Genomic DNA, 21,328 nt, shown 5'->3' with positions numbered 1-21,328 from the left:
ACACTTCCAGAAACCAAGAGAATTAGAGGCTGGCTAGGGAGGAATGAATGGTATAAATCAAGATTACCTGGAGGGGCTGTGAGAGAGAAGGGATTAAGCCAAGTAAAGGGATAACAAGGAGAAATATCCAAGAGCTTGGACAAACTTCGAGGAGCAGATTTCTGAGTGTGATTTAAGAAATCACTCTGACGGAAACATTTTCATATAATAAGAATAGGGTTTTCTGGATTTTGTACACAGGCTCAATGTAGCGACTTTTGGCTGCATTGGATCACAGCATTACAGGAAAAAAAGAGGAAGAGACGTCTCTGTCAGTCTGTCAGTTGTCTCTGTCAGAATCACATGGGGTCAGGCCTGTGCTCTGTGGGTCGCACAAGACGTTCTCAAATACCTTGCCTTTCAGGTCTCCATCATGGGCAGAGAGAGCACAGAAGGTGCTTTTAGGGAAGGCTTCATTTTCCCAATCTCTCACATCTGAAAAATAGAGCAAATGAGTGGCTGGCTACAGACCCTTGGCACCGAGTGGCTGGGAGTAAATAGAACACTGCAGGGACACAGAACTTTGCCTGCCACTGAGCATATTACCGGAGAAATACAGTACAGCCCCAGCAGGCTTCTGCAAACAACGCATCCCTTTAAGTTAATTGGTGTTATATAGAGGCTGAAATGCTCCGCTTATTTACAAAGCTACAGATTTATGTAAAGCAAAACCAATTACACTTAATGCCTAAACTATTCCAGGTGCTCAATGATAATGTTGCTAGGCACTGGAGAAGAAACTGCTGTGTGAATGCATCCCGTTCCGAATGGAAGCATGTGTAGTTACTGCAATTTAGCTAATCACGAGTGTCAACTCCAATGTGAGAATTCTAAGCTCTTTTGGTGTTTGCTTTGGGTCAGCTTTATGATTCTGTAGCTCTCTTTTCATCTCTAAGGGTGAGTGAAAGCATAACGAGAGCCTTTTTCTATTATGATGGAGAAATTAGGAGAGGAAGGCACATTTGGCGGGTGGGAAACATCAACATAAGACGGACCCTTTTTCTAAGGGTGAGAGAGACTGGTAGAGCTTCTCACTCATACTGATGTGAAGTATTTAAAGTTTTCTTGATCATTTGGGTGTTCCTTCAACTCAAATTGTAAACTTTGCATTTAACCTTTTGTAGCAAAGAAAGAGTCTAAGGCATATCAGGGGTTGGCTTCACTGTTTTGTCAGAGAAAAAATGCTAAAAAAAGAAAAGAGAGAGAAGGATTCTAGAAAGTTACAGAGCAAGACTTTCCGTCTGTAAGACCCAGGTTCTTCACTTGTCCTCAAACAAGCCAGCAAACAAATTGTGGTTTGAGTAAGAGAAACACCTGGCACTTTACAGCTGCTCTTCTGCAATTAAAAATGCATATCATACCTAATCAAGACGAATAAATCTTTTATTCTACAGATCTCAAATAATTCAGGCATACACAACGGAGGCACTTACTGGCAGGATCATCTGCAATCAGTCAGTCGATAGACCCCTCTATCCTACCCAACGGGAACCGTCCTGGAAGGCGGTGGCGCTCAAACTGTAGGGAGCTTAGGAGTCATTCGGGTGTGTCTGCTCACACCACCAGTTGCTGGAAAGAGATTTGGGTAAAGGTAGTCTGTCGTAGGGGCCAGAAAGTGCACCTGAAGCAGGTGGTCTTCAACCAAACTTTGCTATAAAGGCACTGCCACAAAGATATGGGACGTTAGTTTCATTTACTTTTTTTAGAAAATGAGTTTCCGCATTATTTTGATTAAACAGGAAAAATCTGTTTTGGGAGGTGATTTTCTGAATGAGTTTGAATTGGTCGCAGTAGGGACCCAAAGATCTCATTTGGGCTGGCGGATCCTTTAAGCGTCTCTATTTGACTTGCCACTTGCTCTCCTCTCAGCATTCATTTAACCTTCCCTAATTTTCTTCTTTCTTTTAACCTCAGTAATTCCACAATTTAAATTTACTTTACAACTTCCTTAGCATGTGGGTATTTGCTCTTTCTTAAGGTCCTACATTTTAGTATATTGCTTTTCAATTTTGAGAATATCAATATCAAATCATATGTAGATTTATTATTCGCTCATAGTATATGATCAAAATTGCATATAATAAGTGTTTGATTAATATATTAAAAGGAAGAATATAACATACTGTTGTTTTGATTCTAATGGCACATTAAAACTCAAAAAAAAAAAAACCCCATATACAGGGTCCAGCACAAATAACACCCCCATTTTTTTTTACAAAATCTTTTATCACAAAATCATAAGCATGTAATTCTGTAACATAACAATATCATACTCAAGCATATCATATGACACTTTAGGGGAAATGTTCAAATTAAGACTACAAATTATCACACCCATATTATTACCCTACCAACCACACTCAAGCAGGTATTACTTCTGCTGGACCCTGTATGTTGCTTTTACTGGCCAAACCATTGTAACAAGTTGTACAATATTGTGCCGTATAGGAAACTGTCATTTTGTTTTTGCATTCACCTAGACTCTGAAATTACTTTATAATTTTAATACATAGCATATTAATGCAAAAGCATAATAGTTTATTAGAGTCATAATTAGTCTTTGTAAATATAGTACACAAAAAGTGTTCAGAAAGCCACTCCTCTATATATCAGCTCAAACTAAAATGCATAAAGTGTTCAGCTGAAGACAACAATGAATATTTTGCTCATAAGACAGGTGGAGTCAAATACAGTTTCATAGGGCTGTCTCCCAAAGATCGATACTTGAAGAAAATTTCTGTGTACTGCCATAAAATTTCAGAGACTTTTCGTGGAAGAGAAGTGTTTCTTCCAGATTACTCTCACTGATGTTCTGAGCATTAAAATGATTTAGAATACAATATCTAAAAAAGAAAGAAAGAAAACTTTTTTTAGGGCCAGATGTAGATGACTTGATAAATCATTTGCTTTCCTCCTGAGAATGTCTGCCTTTTATTATGGGCCCATATATACAGGCCCAACAGTGACGATTATTTAAGAGCACTGCTCACTACGGCAGTCTTTAGGAGCCAACAAAAGGAGTTTTAGAGCGTATTAAGGTGTCTCATAAGGACCTTTAGATGGCGCTCTCTTACAACACACAGTGAGTCTGTTAGTGAGAAGGTGAAGTCTGAAACTCTCCCAACGTTATTGATTTCAGGGCAGCCAGGGCTCCCAAAAGACTTATAAGACATCATGGGGATTTGTAAATTTGGTGCTGAGACTATACGGGGAAACATCATCTTTGAAGAAGAAATCCACGAGTATATTTCTACAATAGAATGTGCATCCCTGACCCAAGAAAAACCTGCTTTTCCTGAGTGTCCTCTAAGTGCCAAGTACCATGCTAGGGTACAATACTATACTCACCCTCACTTACTGAGTTCTCACTACAGCCCCGGAAAGGTGGAGTCGTCCCATTTCACAGGTAGGGAAACAAGTTCTAGGAGGTGAGATAACTTGCTTAGGTTTCATACGAATAGTAGCTGGCAAAGTCTGGGTTTGGAATCATAACTCACTCACTGCTTGGACTCCTGGCCTTTTCCCTCTATGACATGCTGCCTCTAAAGACAAACTGTTTTGTTGGACAGTTCTAAGTAAGCTCCAGGAGAGGAGTTTCAGGCTGCCTGATTCACTGCTGTATTCCTAGTGCCTTGACCAGTGCCTGGTACGTAGCAGATGTCCAATATATATTTGTTGGATGAACAAGTGAATATGGGTTATACATTCAATTCTACCAAGTACAATACAGTCTTTGGGATCAGGCATCTATTTTTGACTTGTGAAGGTTTCCAAAGATGATTTTACCTTCTTTTCCTTCTCAATAGATGGCTAAAAATAACTGTAAGAGAAGAATATGCATAAATAACTGGTCATTTCTATCTGACTTATGTTGCTTTCAATGATTGTTTTGGGTTATGCACAAAAGGTTACTGTATCATTGACAAAATAAGTGCAATAATACATATCAACTTGGTAAGATGTGTTTTGAAGTGCTGGAGGGATGGGGGGTTGTGATGAAACACCTCCCCCCAGAAACATCTATAATACTTGCTAATATTAGCATTCAGTAAGGACTATACATTTGTATTAAGTACTATGGGGATGCTTATCTAATACTTTTCAGCAAGAAAAAGACTTTTCCTTCATACTTTCTTTACCCACAACCTGGAGATTCTCAGGTATGATGACATGTCACCATTGCCCTATTCAGATTTGATTGGGAGGAGGACTCCGTGCAAAGATTTTTTTTTTTTTGTACAAACGAAAGGTAAGCCTGGCCTGACATTCACAGGTAATTCCTAATTGTACTCAGGTGATAATCAGTGACTCAGACAAGACTTGGATGGTTTAAGACTTACACCAGGATTGCACCACGCGAATATAAACTTGGCGGTGGGGGTGGCCTCTGGTGCTAATACAGACCCAGTGGCACCTATGCATTGATGACTATGCTTTTTCATGATTAATCCATCATCCTCAAAGTCTTGGGGACAAGAATAGCTTGGGACTGTGCTGTTCTTACATGTGTCACTGTTATCTGGCTCTGAACACCTTCAGGGTTGGTAAAAATTGGATTGTGATTAGAGGTGTATTGCAGTGTATTGCAATCAAACACTATCTGACTCATAAATAATATGTTTCAATAATACTGTCCCTGAGACACCTGTGTTTTCTCCCATCTCTTTGCATTCTTACTGTTTGCTAGTGTTTGACAATAGCAATCAGTACAGAAAGAAATCAGAATCATGTACTCCTCGCTGAAGTCACTGATTTTTCCACCTTAAATTCCATACAGTTTCTTGCCTAACTCTTCTGAGTTGGCCCATTTCATCCCAATGGGTAACAGATACTCAAGGCAAAGGGTACCTTTGCTCTAATAGTTGGTTCTAGCTACTCAATCTCTGTAGGCAAAATTTTCAGACTCTTCTTTCTTCTGTTCTGTGACCCATTCTTTTCCTATGGAGTGGCTGATTAACAGATGGTGGTGGTTTCAGTTATTTTAACTGAAGGGACTGGTTTCCTCCCTCCCTACCAGAGTTAAGGGGCAGTGTGTATGTGTGTGTGTGTGTGAAAGAGGTGGCGGGAGCAGGGTGGGTGGGTAGAGAGAGCAGGTAGAGGGCACTTCTATGGAACTTAGAAGCGGTGGAGTATAGGAGAGGGTGTATGGGCTTTAGACACAAACTTGAGTCTGAATCTCAGTTGTGTGAACTTACTCAATTTACTTATCTAGTTTCTCACTTTAGTTTTTTAAAGTGCAGTGTAAGAGGGAGATGGTAGAGATTAAATGAGGTTACTTATGTGTATCTAGCCATGCACATGAAAAATTAAATTTTTTCCTTCTTGCATGTTTCATCCTCTCTTTTTCCCCCTTCCCTCAAAAAGCCTGCAGAATAAAGAGAAAAGAACAGTGTATAAAAGATGAGGAAGATTTGGTAAGAATCAGATTCATTTCTAAATAAACCCTTTATTATCATTTAGTCCCTCTCATCTCTGGTTTCACCAGTGTCTGGTGCTTTGTATATTGTTATTCTTGCCTCTTCTGCATCCCACGCCACCATCTCTTACTTCTTCATAGTAACTCATTTACTTGACAACCACAGAGAAAGAATCACACTTACATATTTTAATGTGAGAACTAAATGTTAGCTTCATGTAGACTGGGGCTTTGCTTTTTTCAACTCTACTTTTCTAGTTCCTGGAACAATGCAAAGTATGTTGGTTGACTGAGTGGATGAATGAATAAATGAATGAGTAAATCCCTTAGCTGATAGTTTCTGGTTTCAGTGCTAGTTCTACCTGAACGCAGCTCATAATAGTAGTCATCCTGGCCACACCTCAGCGTGAGTCTAGAAGAAGAACACCAAGGAGGAAGAAGGGAGCTTCAGGCCAAGTATGAGGCTATTGTTAACCATGTTGTTAACTTTCTGGGCACTTCTCCTCACAACTTTATGGCACAATTTCTATTCGTATTGTTTCCATTTTACAAAGGAAGAATCTGAGATTTAGCAAGGTTAAACAGCTTGCTGAGGTTAGTACAGCTAAATTGTGCGACTGAATTCAATGGGGCTGACTTCAGGGGCTGGCTTTTAAACTACTTCAAGAAAGACAGGGGTCAAATCTCACAGCGGGGGAAAAAGTAAAAATTGAGAAATACTACAAGTTTGTGAGAATTGGCAGATGGGCACCAGCGATGTGTTTGCAGGCAGTTGATGGAGGGAAAAGACCTTGCTTCAGCTTCAGTTTTTGTTGCTGACTCTATTTTTACTACAAAGCTGGGGACATTCTTGCTGGATCCTTCTGCAAGACTTTGATTTTCTAATTTTATTTTCAGTCTAAGAATGAAATAGAAATTTTAGGGAAATTATACATTGTGGAGGGTCAATTTGACAACTTACACATTTTGGCAGGTATAAATTATAAAATTCATGTAGCTATTAAGACTTTTTCATTTGGTTTTTGGCTCTTTATTTTAAATGCATTTATTGGGGTGACATTCATTAACAAAATTATATAGATTTCAAGTGCACAATTCTATGATCCATCATCTGTTTGATTTTGTCATTAATCCTGCCTCTCTCTCCTACTGGTCCTTAGGCTCTGTGTTAGCAGGATCACATGGGGCACTACGCATTATTGACTTACTGGCTTCGTATCCTTCTAATTGACTACAGTGCCTATCCCATGACTAATGTTCTAAAAGAAATTTATTAGATGAATAGAAGAATGCAATAGGCAGGGAAGAAGTGGCAATGGATGGGATAAACATGAATAAATAGACAAATGAATGGAGGGATGTGAGAAAAATGGGCATCTCTTTTGTTCCCACTCTATGATAGATGTTATGCTTGGCCCTTTATCAAAATTCATCTTCCTAAAGCCCATAAGAGGTTGGTATTATTGTTTTTATTTTAACTGTGAAAACAGAGGCTCAGAGATGTTAAGACAGTTTGTTCAAAAGCACACAGCCATCCAAGAATGTGTCGGAGAGAGCGGTGCACTGGCAATGGATGAATGGTAGATGAAACATATGAAGTCACCGAATGGTCTCGGGTGACTCGCTAAATGATTTTACCCAGTTTATTATTGACCTTGAAATGGTCACTGCTGAATTAAAGGCCCGAGTAGAATCGAAATCTTAAGCATCATTAGATTTCTAGCTATTTATTTAATGATATTTTCTTTTAATGAAAATGATTCATTCATTTTTATTTCCAACATGGTTATTTCTAATTCTAAAGTGGTACTACATAATGGAGAAAATAAGCTTTCTTTAGAACATGTTTTAGAATCAGGTAAAGCACTGTTTTTATTATAAGGATTGATTGAAAAAGTGAAGTCTAAATAGGAATTTCTTGCTCTAGATAATCTGTTGAATTTGTCTAATAAGCTAATTTGTCCAGTCATGGCATACAAGATTCCTGTTGGCTCGGTGGTGGTTCCCAGGTCAATATTTCATGAACTCAGAAAGTGTTCCCCTTACCACACACATACTTACCTTTGTGAAATACTCCAGAATCCCAGGACGTTCAACAACGTTAATGATGCCAAGAAGAAGAAGAAGCTTTCTAAATTGCCTTTGTTTAATGTGTTTGGAAACCAATTGCCTGTTTGGAACAAATGTAATTGTTATTCAACTGCAGAGTTGTACGTTTCTGAGAATATTTTATCATTCCACGATTCATAGAGCTTTATTCACTTCAATAATATTCACAAAGCAAAAAGGCTCATCTGAAACTAATCGTCAAAATTTATTTAATTCTGTAAATAATAGTAAAATGACAAGCAAATCACCCCAAGGTCAGAAGAACTTAATTCTCATAACACAATTTAGGTGTCAGAAGAACTGGACTGTAAAAGTAACCCTGATTATCCTATTAGTTTGCAGGAACCATCTTTGTCTTACTCATTTCTAGTATGTAGAACAACGGCTGGCACATAAGAATTATTTAGTAAATATACATTAAATGAATGAAAAATATTTTCCATGACCAGGTAGTCTGTCTCATATGCTAATTTTAAGGTTAGTCAGATAATATGTGTAGATGCTAGATGTTACATTATTTTGACAACTTACATAAACTTAGTGTTATCTTATCGTATTGGTCAAATTACTTGCAATCTCTGGTTGACAGGAAGATATTTTTTGAACTGATGGTCAATTCCTTTGATTTAATACTTCAAAATACTTCCTTCTGATATTGAACTATTATATAAGAAACTATTAAATAAGGGTATATGAAACTATTTAGGATTCAAGGTAATTGTTTTTAGTTTGCTCCTAAATTTTGACTTTTGCTATAATTCTCTGTCTTTCTCATCCCATATCCAAATCTCTATGTGTATCTGTATCTCTACCTCTATACCTCTTTCTCTCTGTCTCTGTGATCTCTATCTCTATCTAGAGCATCTAATTTTATCTATATCAATATCTGCATCTATATATCCATCTCTATCTCAACACACTCAATTTTCCTTTGGTGGGTTTTGAGATTTAATACATTATATGAAATATGTATTATATATACAACACTTATTTTTATGTAATACTTTCAAAACAGCAATGGTATCTTAGTATCAACAAATATATTACAGATTATATATATATATAAAATCTGTTATATATATTATATAATATACACATATATTATATATATAGTATTTCAGAATGTTTAAAAGGGTGTTTAAAATCAAAATCTCTTTTCATAGAGAGAACTTTAATTCAATTGGAGTTCTGCATGTGCATAATATTTCCAAATAACGTTATGCATTATGAGAAGAGGAATCGATCATCTTTGAAAAGTCAGACGTCAAGGTACTTGGCATTTTATTTTTTGCATAGGAGCTGCTCCTGCAGTGGGTTGTGAAGAGGGCTGCAGGATCAGAGCAATCAGTCTGTATGCCAATAGCCCTGATTTCCAGTGCCATCTTCGGTGCATGGGTTGTGCGTTGCTTCTTGAACTAGAAAATGGTTCTTGGCCTCTCCCTTGACAGTGCATACTTTTAAATGGGATTTGAATTAAATGCTCTGTTCAAGGTTGATAGTCAGCAAGTGCATAAGTATGACAGTTGTGATTAATTGTGCCACTTCCCATTTAAAGCTGTTTCTCCTCTGTCATTTAGCTTCTCAATGACCATTATTATGGATCAACCATGAAAATAAGCTTTTGTCCATTATAGTCTTGGACCTATAAATGAAACGTGGTATTGAGTTTAAAGCTATCTTGTAAGTTCTACTTTCCCATTTTATTAATTTGTGTTTCATTACAATGGAAATTTATGGTTTTATTGCTATATTGACATGATGCTTCCATCAGATATTTAGGAGCAGTTTTACTGAATGTTTCCCTCTGTTTCTGGCTGTTGAATATTTTGTAACCCTCTTAATGTGTGTGTGTGTGCGCGTGTGTGTAGAAACTAAACATTTAATTGTGCTTAAATGGGAGGGAGTTGGGGGTGGAAGCCAAAGTAAATTGAGATAATATCACACATTTTCAGAAAGAGTTAAACTATCTGGCTAAGCCCATTCAAATAGTCCTATTTTCTTATTACTCTTGAATTAATATCCCAATCATATTTCTGCCCTTTTCATGTCACATCAGCACTTTGCATGTCATACAATTATGTCATTTGATCACTGTGTTTCTCTGACTAGAGTAAGAGGAGTTTGCACAGAACATGCGAAGCCTCAGAAGCAACATGACATTAATTCTTCTTGGAGCATGAATTTTGGTCCATAATAGGTAATTGAAAAGACCGTCTTTATATTATAACAAAATCAGATGAGAGAAAAGAATATAAAATCTGTAAGCTCTTTAAAGGTAAAACATACTATTTCTAAGAAAGTGTGCAATTACAGCAAATACTAGCCTATCAGGAGACAGCACCAGGTCCTCCACCACGTGCCTGTGTGCGCGCGTCTATCACTGGGAACACGGGACGGGCACAGACGAGAAGCACTGTGATTGGGTATTGTGGGCATGTGGGGTGACAGAAGAATGTCTTAGTAGAAAGGCTAGAGGAAGGCAGTAGAAATTTGTAAGTAACACAAAACATTTTGTGAGTGGAGTTATTTAAAATTAAAATGAAAGATTGCCATTCACCTCTTCAAACTCTTGTAACACTCGTATTCCTTCTTAAATATCATTTTTAGAGTTTGGCTTTCTTTCTAATGCTGATCTCCACTTTAGCTCTATATTTTTCCTTACTTAGCAATAATTTAACATTCTTTGTGCAGCTGATTTGCATGGAAAGCTACATGGTAAAGAGAGCCATCACCTGAATTGACAGTGTGGAATAAACACTAGCAGCAAGTTGGAAAGACAGATTCTTTAGAAAACCTAAAATTTTCTTCATTTATACAGAGTTTATCTATGTATGCAAAGCGATTGCATTGGGTACAAGAAACTATAGAAAGAGCATGGGCTGTGGAATCAGAGAGACTTCTGATGTCAAACATTGTCTCTATTATTTAGCAGCTTTGTTGGGTGTTAGCCTAACTTGACCACGTTAGCTTTGATTTCCCCTCTCTAAAATGAAACAAACCTCTCTCACTGAGCTGCTACGGGAAGTAAAAGAAATAATAAAGTCAACAGCTGGGCATGGACACAGACATTACATCACCCCCTCCCCATCCTCACTTTTAAGTTAGCTCACCCAAACTCATGTAGCCTGAGCTCGATCTTGGGCCCACCAAGGTCAAGCTCAGATCTTTCCTGTCAGGTATTTCTTCATGTTCTCTGTGCTACTTTATTTTTTCTTCTATCATTATCCCAGGACTGGTTGTAAAATGTTCCATTTAACATTGTCAGTTGACTCAGCTCTTAGGTACTGTAATTTTATTTTAGGAGCTTATAAACTTTTATTGTCATAATTCACATTTGTGCCATTTTTCATCTGACACTTCTAACAGCTGATTGAAATCAGGAGTATCCTTGCAAAAGGAGATAAAGAGAACACTTTAGATCTAGAGTGGGACTGACCAGTTAAACTCCAAATTGTGGGTGGGGTGGACAGGAAGGTTGACAGTGTGAGAGGAAAATGCGCCACGTAAAGAGTCCGGGGATTGGTAGGTGACGTTCATTAATGTTCACAGTGAAATGTAGTTAATTAAATACTTTAATGGTATAACCGGCTGGTAAATAATGAGTTTAGGTCACTGAGATAATACAGCCCACGAAATATTTGGACTTGTTTAGAGGTCCCCCAGATATTTCTTGTTCAGCTGTAGTTGTTGGTTTTCAAATCACTGAAGGAATGTTCATGTACCAGGAAATGGGCTTTCCAAGTTGCTGAAGAAAAGGAACTCACAGGATAATAGGGCAGGTATACAAACAGGGGATTACTCTGGAGTGTTAGACTTTACAGTTACTAAATAAAATATTCCTGCTTAAACTATCACGATCATTTTAGAAACAAAAGGACTGTAGATTATCTAGACTAGTTCTGGTATTTTACAGATTAAAGGGTGAAGGTGCAGAGCGGGAAAGTGAAGCATCTTTCAACAGAACGCTCAACTTCTTAACTGTTACAACTGTACCACTTTTATGACTTTTCTTAGCATCTTCTCAACAGTTTAGGAATGTTTGGACAGCACACTTTGAAATAGCTTATCCCAAATATCCTCTAAAATACTTAAGACAACATTTCCACCTAAATCCCGGGATTGACATTCAACCTATTGTGAGAATCATTTACACTAAGTTTAAGGTTTTTGAAATTGGATTGAGAAACATATGGTGACTTACACATGCTGTGGTACTATTATCTAAACAGCAGAGTTGCTAATATGAAAGAGGAATAGACTTTATTCCTGTCCCACATTATGCCCTATATTGTAAGGCCCAAAATTTCACACCCTACCTTTATGTCTTTGAACTTCACAGGGCCTCAAAGGCCTAACCACATTATGTCCCTGCTCTCATCAGATTTGCTTCCCATCCAGAGGGAAATTCTGCCCCCTGGCTAGTTCCTTTATTAGCCGGACCAGCTGCTCACTAGCCAGTCAGTCCTCAACCTAACAGCTTTCATTTCCCTACCAGACCTGTTATTCAAACAACAATCACCTCCTGCTGCAGGAAACAGGGGGTCATCTCATTGCTTTGTTACCACAAAGCTTGCCTTCTACAGACCCTGCTTGTTCAATCTATTCTCAAGTACACCCCCCATATCAGTTCTAGACAGAATGTTAGTAGCTGCTGTTGCTCTACTGCAACATGCTTCTTGCCTCACCTTGGGTATTGATGGGGGCTTTCACAGACGACTTTAGCAAAAACATGGGAAGTGACCATGGGCTAAGGGAACCCACACACATTCCCAGTTGGTAAATACTGCCTCTCAGCAAGTCTCTTCTTTTGAGGAGGAATAAATAGAAAAAAGGCCAATATGAGGAAGAAAAAGTGACCATAATACCTACTATATTGGGTTGGCCAAAAAGTCCGTATTGTTTTTTTCACAAAATAAAAGACACATTTTTCATTTTCACCTATAACTTTATTGATTTGGATATTTTGAGTATATCGGCTTCTCCCATGTGGTAGAATGTTGATTGTTCTCAATTAATTTCTCGATTTGATCACTACGCATTTCAACTGGTCTACAGACCAGGAGCATCGTCCAACAAGAAATCTCCAGCAGGAAACTTCACAAACCACTTTTGACACATCTGATCAGTCAGAGTGCCTCCTCCATACAATGCACAAATCTTTTTTTTTTTTGCATTTCAGTTGTGTTTTTACCTTTCTTGAAATAATTAAGCATAATATTTTGGAGATCAAACCCTTGTCCAAGGTATCATTTGCAAATATATTTTCCCATTTGGATGGAACTGGAGAGCATTATGCTAAGTGAAATTAGCCAGGAAGTAAAAGACAAATACCATATGATTTCACCTATAAGTGGAAACCAATCAACAAAACAAACAAACAAGCAAATTATAGCCAGAGACATGGAAATAAAGAGCAAACTGACAGTAACCAGAGGGGAGGGAGGAGAGGGATAATGGGGAAAAATAGGGAAGGGTCATCAAAGAACATGTATAAAGGACAGGTGGACAAAGCCAAAGGTGGTAGGTCTGAGGGTGGGAGGTGGCGATGGGTGAGGCTGGGGGATGTGGTGGGAGCAAAATGGAGACAATTGTACTTGAATGACAATAAAAAATACATAAAAAAGAAAGCATAATATACTGAACATGTTGTTATGTTCTTCCATCTTCAATATTAAAATGGCTACAGAAAAATTCACCAATTTGATGTTTTTTTAAAAACACTCACTGATATGACAACCATCACAATACAATCTAAGAAAATTGTTTTGAGTGAAGTTAAAGACACCTAAGTACTACTAGCGCCATCGTATGGAAAAAAACAAAAGAACTTTTTGGCCAACCCAATAATGGTTGCTTACCCAAAACACATCTAAACCAAAATGATGAAGATAAAAAAAAATAAATAGAATGAGGAACAGATAAGGAAATGACAAAAATAAAATAGAAAATATTTATTTTAGGCAAAGGTGAATTCATAGGGAAAACTATGTCAAAGGGGCACTGAGGATCTTTTTATATTGATGAAAAGTAGAATTTAAAGAGAAGAAAAGTCAAAAACCATCTCTTAAGTAGAGAAAACATAAAATCTGTTGGAAACACAAGAACAAAAACATGGTAAACAATTCTGGTGAATATATCACGCTTTGATCAGTTTTTGATAAAACCATTAAAAATAAAATGTAGGGAATTAGAATAATATGATTGATAATAGTTTAATAAAGATTACATTGTTTAGTACAAAAAGAGAATATACTCTTTTATAGAGCTTTAAATGTTGGGTTGGCCAAAAACTTAAAATGGTTTTTTCATAAGATGACTCTGGTAGTGCTTAGTTGTCTGACTTCATTTGGAATAATTTTGTGAGACTATATTGTGACAGCTGTCATATCAGTGTGCATTTAAAAAACATCAAAATTGCTGAATTTTTGTGTAGCCATTTTAATATTGAAGATAGAAGAAAATACACCACATTTTTGGCACATTATGCTTTATTATTTCAAGAAAGGTAAAAACACAACTGAAATGCAAAAAAAAAAAAAAGATTTGTGCATTGTATGGAGAAGGCACTCTGACTGATCAGATGTGTCAAAAGTGGTTTGTGAAGTTTCCTGCTGGAGATTTCTTGTTGGACGATGCTCTTGGTCTGTAGACTAGTTGAAGTGTGTAGTGATCAAATCGAGAAATTAACTGAGAACAATCAACATTCTACCACATGGGAGAAGCCGATATACTCAAAATATCCAAATCAATAAAGTTATGGGTGAAAATGAAAAATGTATGTTTTATTTTATGGAAAAAACCATACAGACTTTTTGGCCAACCCAATAACATTAATAACAAACCAAATCTAGAAATTAAAGATGCTGCCTCTAATACAGTTGGTCCCTGAACAATGTGGGCATTAGAGGTGCTGACTCTTTCTTCAGCCAAAATTCCACATATAATTTTTTGGACCCCCCTAAAATTTAACTACGGTTGGCTCTAGGTATCCATGGTGATTATTTCCTTGACCCCCATGGATACCAAAGTCCATGGATACTCAAACCCCTTATATAAAATGGCACAGAATAGCACACACACTAGGCTCTCTGTGTCCTTAGATTCCCATTTGCAGGTGGAAAATATTGTTTTGTATCCACAGTTGCTTGAATCTGCAGATGCAAAACCAACAAATAGGAAGGGCCAACTGTGTTTATTAAAAAAAAAAATCACGTATAAGTGGACCAGTGCAGTTCATACCTGTGGTGTTCAAGGATCAATTATAGTTGGTCAAAGAGGAAATAAGACCAATTGCAAAGTATTTAGAAAATAAAGAAAGTGAGGAAATTGCATTTACAAGTTTAGGGGTACAGATGTAAATTCTACTCAGAGGCACATATAAAACACATATGTTTGTAATTTTAAAGTAAGGATTGTTAAACACACGCGCGCGCGTGCGCACACACACACACACACACACACACAACCCCAGGAGACCCCAGATGGAGTCACTTGCCCCAGAGCAGCAAACCAAAACTTAATTTGGTTCTCTTAGGAATTTGACCTTTAACCAGTCAATCAGCAATTTCCTGACCAGCATGAGGTAATCTGCATGATAGACTCCTATCCTTCCTACAAAAGGAGGTGACTTTGACTGAACCGATCTTTTCTTTTGTTAATAAATTTCTTGTCCCACCCCTTTCTAAGAAAGTCTTCTATTTGGAACAGCTCCTTAGAGCTTCTTTCTATGTACTAGATGGGATGCTGCCTGATTCATGAATAATTGAATAAAGCAAATTAGATTTTTAAATTTACTCATCGAGTCATTTTTTTAACCGATTGAAAATAAATGGACTCAACATTAAACACAAAAAATTAGAAAACAAATAAAACAAGTCTAAGGGAAATAAAATGAAAGGAAATAAAGATGACAGGGGAAAGTCAATATATTAAAGTATATTTGGTTTAATAGTTCTAAAAGCTGATTTATTACAGAAAAAAATGTAACAACAAAAACCCTTGACAAGTCTGTTTAGAATACATAACAAAAGTGTTTAGCTGTGAGCATTCTATATTAGTGTCAAAAATCTTATAGAAATGGGATAATTACCTAGAAAAACATTAATTGCCAAAACTGAATGAAGAAGAAATAAAAAATCTTAGTGGCAAGAAGTAATGGGGAAAAGTTACACAGAATTATCTTCAAAACAGACATTAGGTCGTGAATGTACCTTTTAATTTTCATGAAAGCAGTGAATCTTTCCTAGACCTTTCCAGAGTGTAGCAAAAAGATTATCAAGTATTGATGCTATCAAGTATTATTTATTCCTTGTAGGTAAAGATGATTTAATATTGAAACATCTATTAATTAAATATACTATAATGTCAGGAGCAGTAAGAAAATCAAACAGCTCTTGAGCAGCTGTTCAAGAAGCATTCAATAAAATTTAAACTGATTTGTTTAAATCTCAGAAAACAAGAAATAGAAATTTTCTTATGCTAAAGTATATCCTTTAAAATTATCTTTACAAATCTACAAATATGCTTCATAGAAAAGTAAGAGAGCTCTTAACCATGAGCAAGATAAAATGTGATTGTCTTCTGGTATTAAAATTGCCCTAGAAGTTCTGTGTTCTGATAAAGACACAAAACATAAGACATATGGATAATAAATTATATTTAAGATTAAATAATTTTGCCCTCAGTTTAAAAGATTAACTAAAATACTCTCATAAATTTGCTAAGGAAGTTTAAAAAGTTCAGTGCAAGATGAAGACAAACATTAATAATCTTCTTATATGAGTGATTATCTCATGCGTTGTAATGAAGGGAAATGACTGAGTTCACAACAGCAAAAAAGAAAATGTTCCTACAATAACGCTGACAAGGAGTGTTCAAGATGCACACAAAGAGAAGAAAATCTTGTTGAACTGAATTTTTAAACATTGAATAAATAAAAAGTTATGTCATAGATGTAGATGGTATACTAAATATTGTAAAAGTTTTATTTTCTATAATTAACCAACAAGTTTTACTTTTTAGAAATAAGATTGGGGAAAACTAATAAAATCATTCTAAAATTCACCTGGAAATATAAACTATAGGAACTATTATCTTTATTTCTGGAGAATAAACCATAAGGAGAAATATGATTGGTAATATCTGATATGTAATTTAAATCACCAAAGTGTAATAATTAAAAAGAGGGTGATACTAAGTGAAAATGAAGAGGGAGCTGAAAGGATAAGCTAAAGGCAGCTCCGCAGCAGCCCTAAGGTCACCCGAGAACTAAGAAGATGTCAAGAGTACACAGCATTAACCCACTGGCTTCATTCCATACATTTTGTGTTTGTGCAATATTTCTGGTTTAACTAACTTTTCACAACCTATATCAAATTATGTTGTAAAACTTGGTTACATGAAACAAAGAAATGCCTTCCTTGCTTTACACAAAAATAAAGTACACATGGATGAGAAAATTATATTCAAAATATTAAGCTACTAAAATTTCAGAACCACAGATAAATGTAATAAAATTAATCACGATGAAAATGTTTCACAGATTTGATTACACAGATCAGCAAAATTCTGTAAGACAAACTCAGCTCTAAAATTATAAGGGGAGTTAAAAGTTGGAAAATATTAGCAACAAATAGGACTAAATGATAATATCTTTAATGTGTAAATAATATGTACATAAATAAGAAAAAACACATGGTGAAGATGTGGAGAAAAGGGAATGTGAACCATTGGTAGGAATTACAAATTGTTGCAGCCACTCTGGAAAACAGTATGGTCCTCAAAAAATTAAAAATAGAACTACCATATGACCCAGCAATTTTATTTTTAGGTATTTATCCAAAGAAATCCAAAACAGCAATTCAAAAAGATATATGCACTCCTATGTTCATTACAGCATTATTTACAATAGCCAAGACAGGGAAAAAACCTAAGTTTGCCCACTGATGACAAATGGATAAAGTAGAAGTGGTACATACATACAAGGAAATATTACTCAGCCATAAAAAATAATGAAATCTTGCCATTTGTGGTAATATGGCTGGACCTAGAGGGTATTATGCTAAGTGAAATAAGTCAGACAGAGAAAGACACATTCTTTATGCTTTCATTTACCTGTGGAACTTAAAAAATAAAGTAAGTGAATAAACAAAACTGAAATAAGCTTATAGAGAACGAATGGACGGTTGCCAGATAGGAGGGAGTTTATAGGTATGAGTGAAAAAGGTGCAGGATAAGAAGGACAAATTAGTAGCCATAAAAATAGTCATGGGGATGTAAAGTATAGCATGGGGAATGGAGTCAATAATATTCTAATAACTATGTGTGGTGTCAGGTGGGTATCAGGCTTATCACGGTGATCCCTTTGTAAGTTATATAAATGTCTAATCACTATGTTGTAAACTTGAAACTAATATAATATTGTATGTCAACTGTTATTAAAATAATAAAATTATTAAAAAGTAAACAACTACCACCAAAAATAAAACAAAGCAAAAAAAGCTCCCAAAAAACAAGGACAAGTCTACCAAGGGAAAAATGGGCAAAGAATGTGCTTAAGCATTCCATTAATGGAAAAAAAATGTTTATAACATCACAAATTTCAATTTCCTGTTCTAAAAAATACAAGTTAGCTCTGGCTGGTGTGGCTCCCGTGAGCTGTGCAGGTGGTCAGTTAGTTCTTGGGATTTTATATGTTCCTGGGAGTGAGGGGTTGTCTCCAAGCTTTGTAGTGCCAAATGTGGACTCTGCCTTCTGGTTGGGAGAGGGTCTTATTCAGAATATGGTCCTTTCAGAAGTGTCATGGTTTTTGTCCCCCTCAATCCCCCTTCTATTTGGGGTGTCAATTTTCATTATAATGATGGCATAATGAGCTTTATACCATCTTTCCTCATCTTGGATTAGTCTGGACTAATTGTTTTTTGTTATCTATCCCTCTATGATGATTTAAACCATCTGCTCTTATGCATCTTCAGTGAGGGAGGATAGGGTCTTGTGATTTATTAGTTGCTAAACCCTCTGGCCATTATTCAATCATTTGTCTCAGTTTCCTCATTGCACTTGCCAGGGAATTTTCCTAGTTTCTAACTAACATGCCTCAGAAAGAACAACTCCACTTCCAGGATTTATTTCAAGGAGACAATAAGGGATGTATTTAAAGATTATACAAAAGAATGATAGTAATTAGTAATATTTATAGCATTGAAAAATTGGAAACACCCTAAACATTTCTTAAGAAGGAAAAGGCAAATTATTATTATTTTTTAAAAGATTTTACTTTATTTACTTTTAGAGATAGGGGAAGGGAGGGAGAAAGAAGGAGAGAAACATCAGTGTGTGGTTGCCTCTCATGTGCCCCAACTGGGGACCTGGCTCGAAACCCAATGATGTGCCCTGAACTGGGAATCGAACCAGTGACCTATTAGTTCTCAGGCTGGCACTCAACCCACTTAGCCACACCAGCCAGAACAGGAGAGTCAAATTTAATTAAAACATGTATCCATGCAATGAAATAAACCATATAATTGTTAAAAGTGAGCTTCTTTTTCTTTGAGAAGAATTTCAAATGGCATGGAAATATGCTTACAATATTATTTAAAGGAAGAAATAAGGTGGATGCTTGATACAAATTTGTTTATTAAACATTCAGTAGGGTTTGTTCAGATCCTAAAATCCATAACTATATAAATTTAATTCCTACACACATGCACACAAATGGAAAAACATTGTAAAATATTAACTCAAATAATAATTGTCATCACCTTTTTGAAGTCTTTCCCCTCCCCTTTATAGTTTGAATTTATTTCATCATTTACAGCAAAAAAAGGAAAATAACATTTTAAGATCACTTCACCAGACATACTTTTGAAAAAATTTGATTTCTAAAAATCATTTCTGATTTCTTATAAAACTACAGAAAGGGGTGGTTTTCCATCACAATCAATTCTTCCACAGCAATTGAAGTTGAATTACCTGAACACTAACTTGGAAGTTTTGTGCTGTTTATGAAACTGTCTTAAGATGTTCTTTTGGAAATCATGATACCACAAAGTAACAATAACAGTTGATTCTGCACCCTAAGATTCACTCACTTCAGTATACTGTGTGCTCGCCTCAAGCATACATGTCATTATTTCCAGTACAATGAAAATATTGCTTTTTTATAATGCTTTTGATTCAAGACAGATTTCTGCCACCTCTTTTTAGAGGAAAAATAATATTTCCTCTTTTTTACTAATTACCGTTTTATTTTTAATGTAATGGAAGTTTGAAAATCTTAAAATGTGCCTCTTGGAATCTTTCAAATAATAGTTGGGCACAGTAAGCAATTCTTTTCCTCAGACTTCATTAGCATTCTTTATTTAAAGTTATTTTTCACGGTGCTGGTATTTATCAATAATCCAAAATTGTGGAGACAAAATTGAAATGGACTTTATACTTGCTTTATTTAGACATACAATAAAAGCATAGACACGGCTATGCTTTTTGGATGGGAGTGAAGAAGTAGACAATTAGAAAGATGTAACAGTCATTCCCCTGGGTGGCTGTGCTCGTGTGTCTCGGGAAATCAACACTGGGCAGTGAGAAGAGCTTTGGTCTTGGGAATCCGCCATGGCTACATGATTTAGGCAACTTATATAACTTTCTGAGCTCACTTTCCTCTTATATATATGATGGGGCTACAAATATCTACCACCAAAGAACCGTTGTAAAGATTTAATGAAATAATATCTTTGTGAAATGCATATAGCAAGGTCTGCATATAACTGACACTTAATAAATGTTAATTCCTTTCCTTCCTCCTTTCAGTAACCTGATTTAAATGCTTCATTTGAGATTCATAGCTCTCCTACCTGAGTTAATTTTTAAAACACATTAATTTTCATGATACCTGAAGGAAATAATACTTAACAACTATTTCTACTTTGACTTTTCTATCATCTTTCATATTTATCTAATAAGTACTCAAATTATTACCTTCAATTTACAGAGGAGGAAACAGAGGCACAGAAAGCCTGGGCTGTATTCTGAAAGACCTGTAAAGGAGACAGAATAAATATGTATTGAATAAAATGGGCGAACTGAGATTGGGTCCCAAATTTGCAGGAGCTCAATACTCTCCTCTCATAACAATGTCTGTGTGGAGACTGTAATTTGCATTTCCACTTCTTGGGAATTGTGGATTAAAATAAAGTCAAGTTGCTGTTTCTGGGAAGGGACACTGTGCCTTTCAAAACTGTGGAGAAATTGCTATGCATTGTTCACTGGCACTGTACAGAGAGAGGGCATCGGTAATATTTGGGATAATAAGCTTTCTTACACTGTGAGTTCCTTCTCTGGAAGAGCACTGGGAGGTAAAAACCCATCAAGATAGTGTGTTCTCGTGATGATTTCAATGAATTATCATGGAAATGAGTTTTAGAAGAGAGGTAATGCTTTGTGATAATAGCCTGATAATGTCATTAGCTATGAACTGTAATTGTAATAGCATTAGTCAAATGAATATATCTGATATTAATTTGAGTGTCGACTATTTCTATAAGGTTCTCCTTGTTAATTAAACATCAGGCATGGTATTAATTCAGTACTTGCACATAGTAGGGACCCAGTATGTACTTGTGAACCGAATTAATAAGTCAATCTCTAAGTGGAGCTACTTAAAATAGTAAAATATTCCATTTAAATCACATAATGGATATAGCAGGAACTGATTTTGCCCAATATCTGCTTGTTTGTACAGTCTGTTCTCTTATTTGCAGCTCCAGT

The 21,328-nt window shown here is 36.1% G+C and overlaps 1 protein-coding gene across 1 annotated transcript in view; it reads right to left on the bottom strand.

Moving 5' to 3' along the window:
• Window positions 1–2,734: 2,734 nt before the first annotated feature.
• SLC15A5 (solute carrier family 15 member 5) overlaps window positions 2,735–21,328 on the bottom strand; it is an 80,823-nt gene continuing 62,229 nt past the window's right edge. The window contains 2 exon segments of the mRNA XM_024575480.2: window positions 2,735–2,882; window positions 7,517–7,625. Of these exon segments, the coding sequence (XP_024431248.2) occupies window positions 2,735–2,882; window positions 7,517–7,625 (257 nt within the window).

This window comes from Desmodus rotundus, chromosome 3 (assembly GCF_022682495.2).
Source record: "Desmodus rotundus isolate HL8 chromosome 3, HLdesRot8A.1, whole genome shotgun sequence".
In the NCBI taxonomy this organism is placed as follows: domain Eukaryota; kingdom Metazoa; phylum Chordata; class Mammalia; order Chiroptera; family Phyllostomidae; genus Desmodus; species Desmodus rotundus.
Note: the sequence above shows the minus strand (reverse complement) of the source record. Positions and strands in the feature narration are given on the sequence as shown.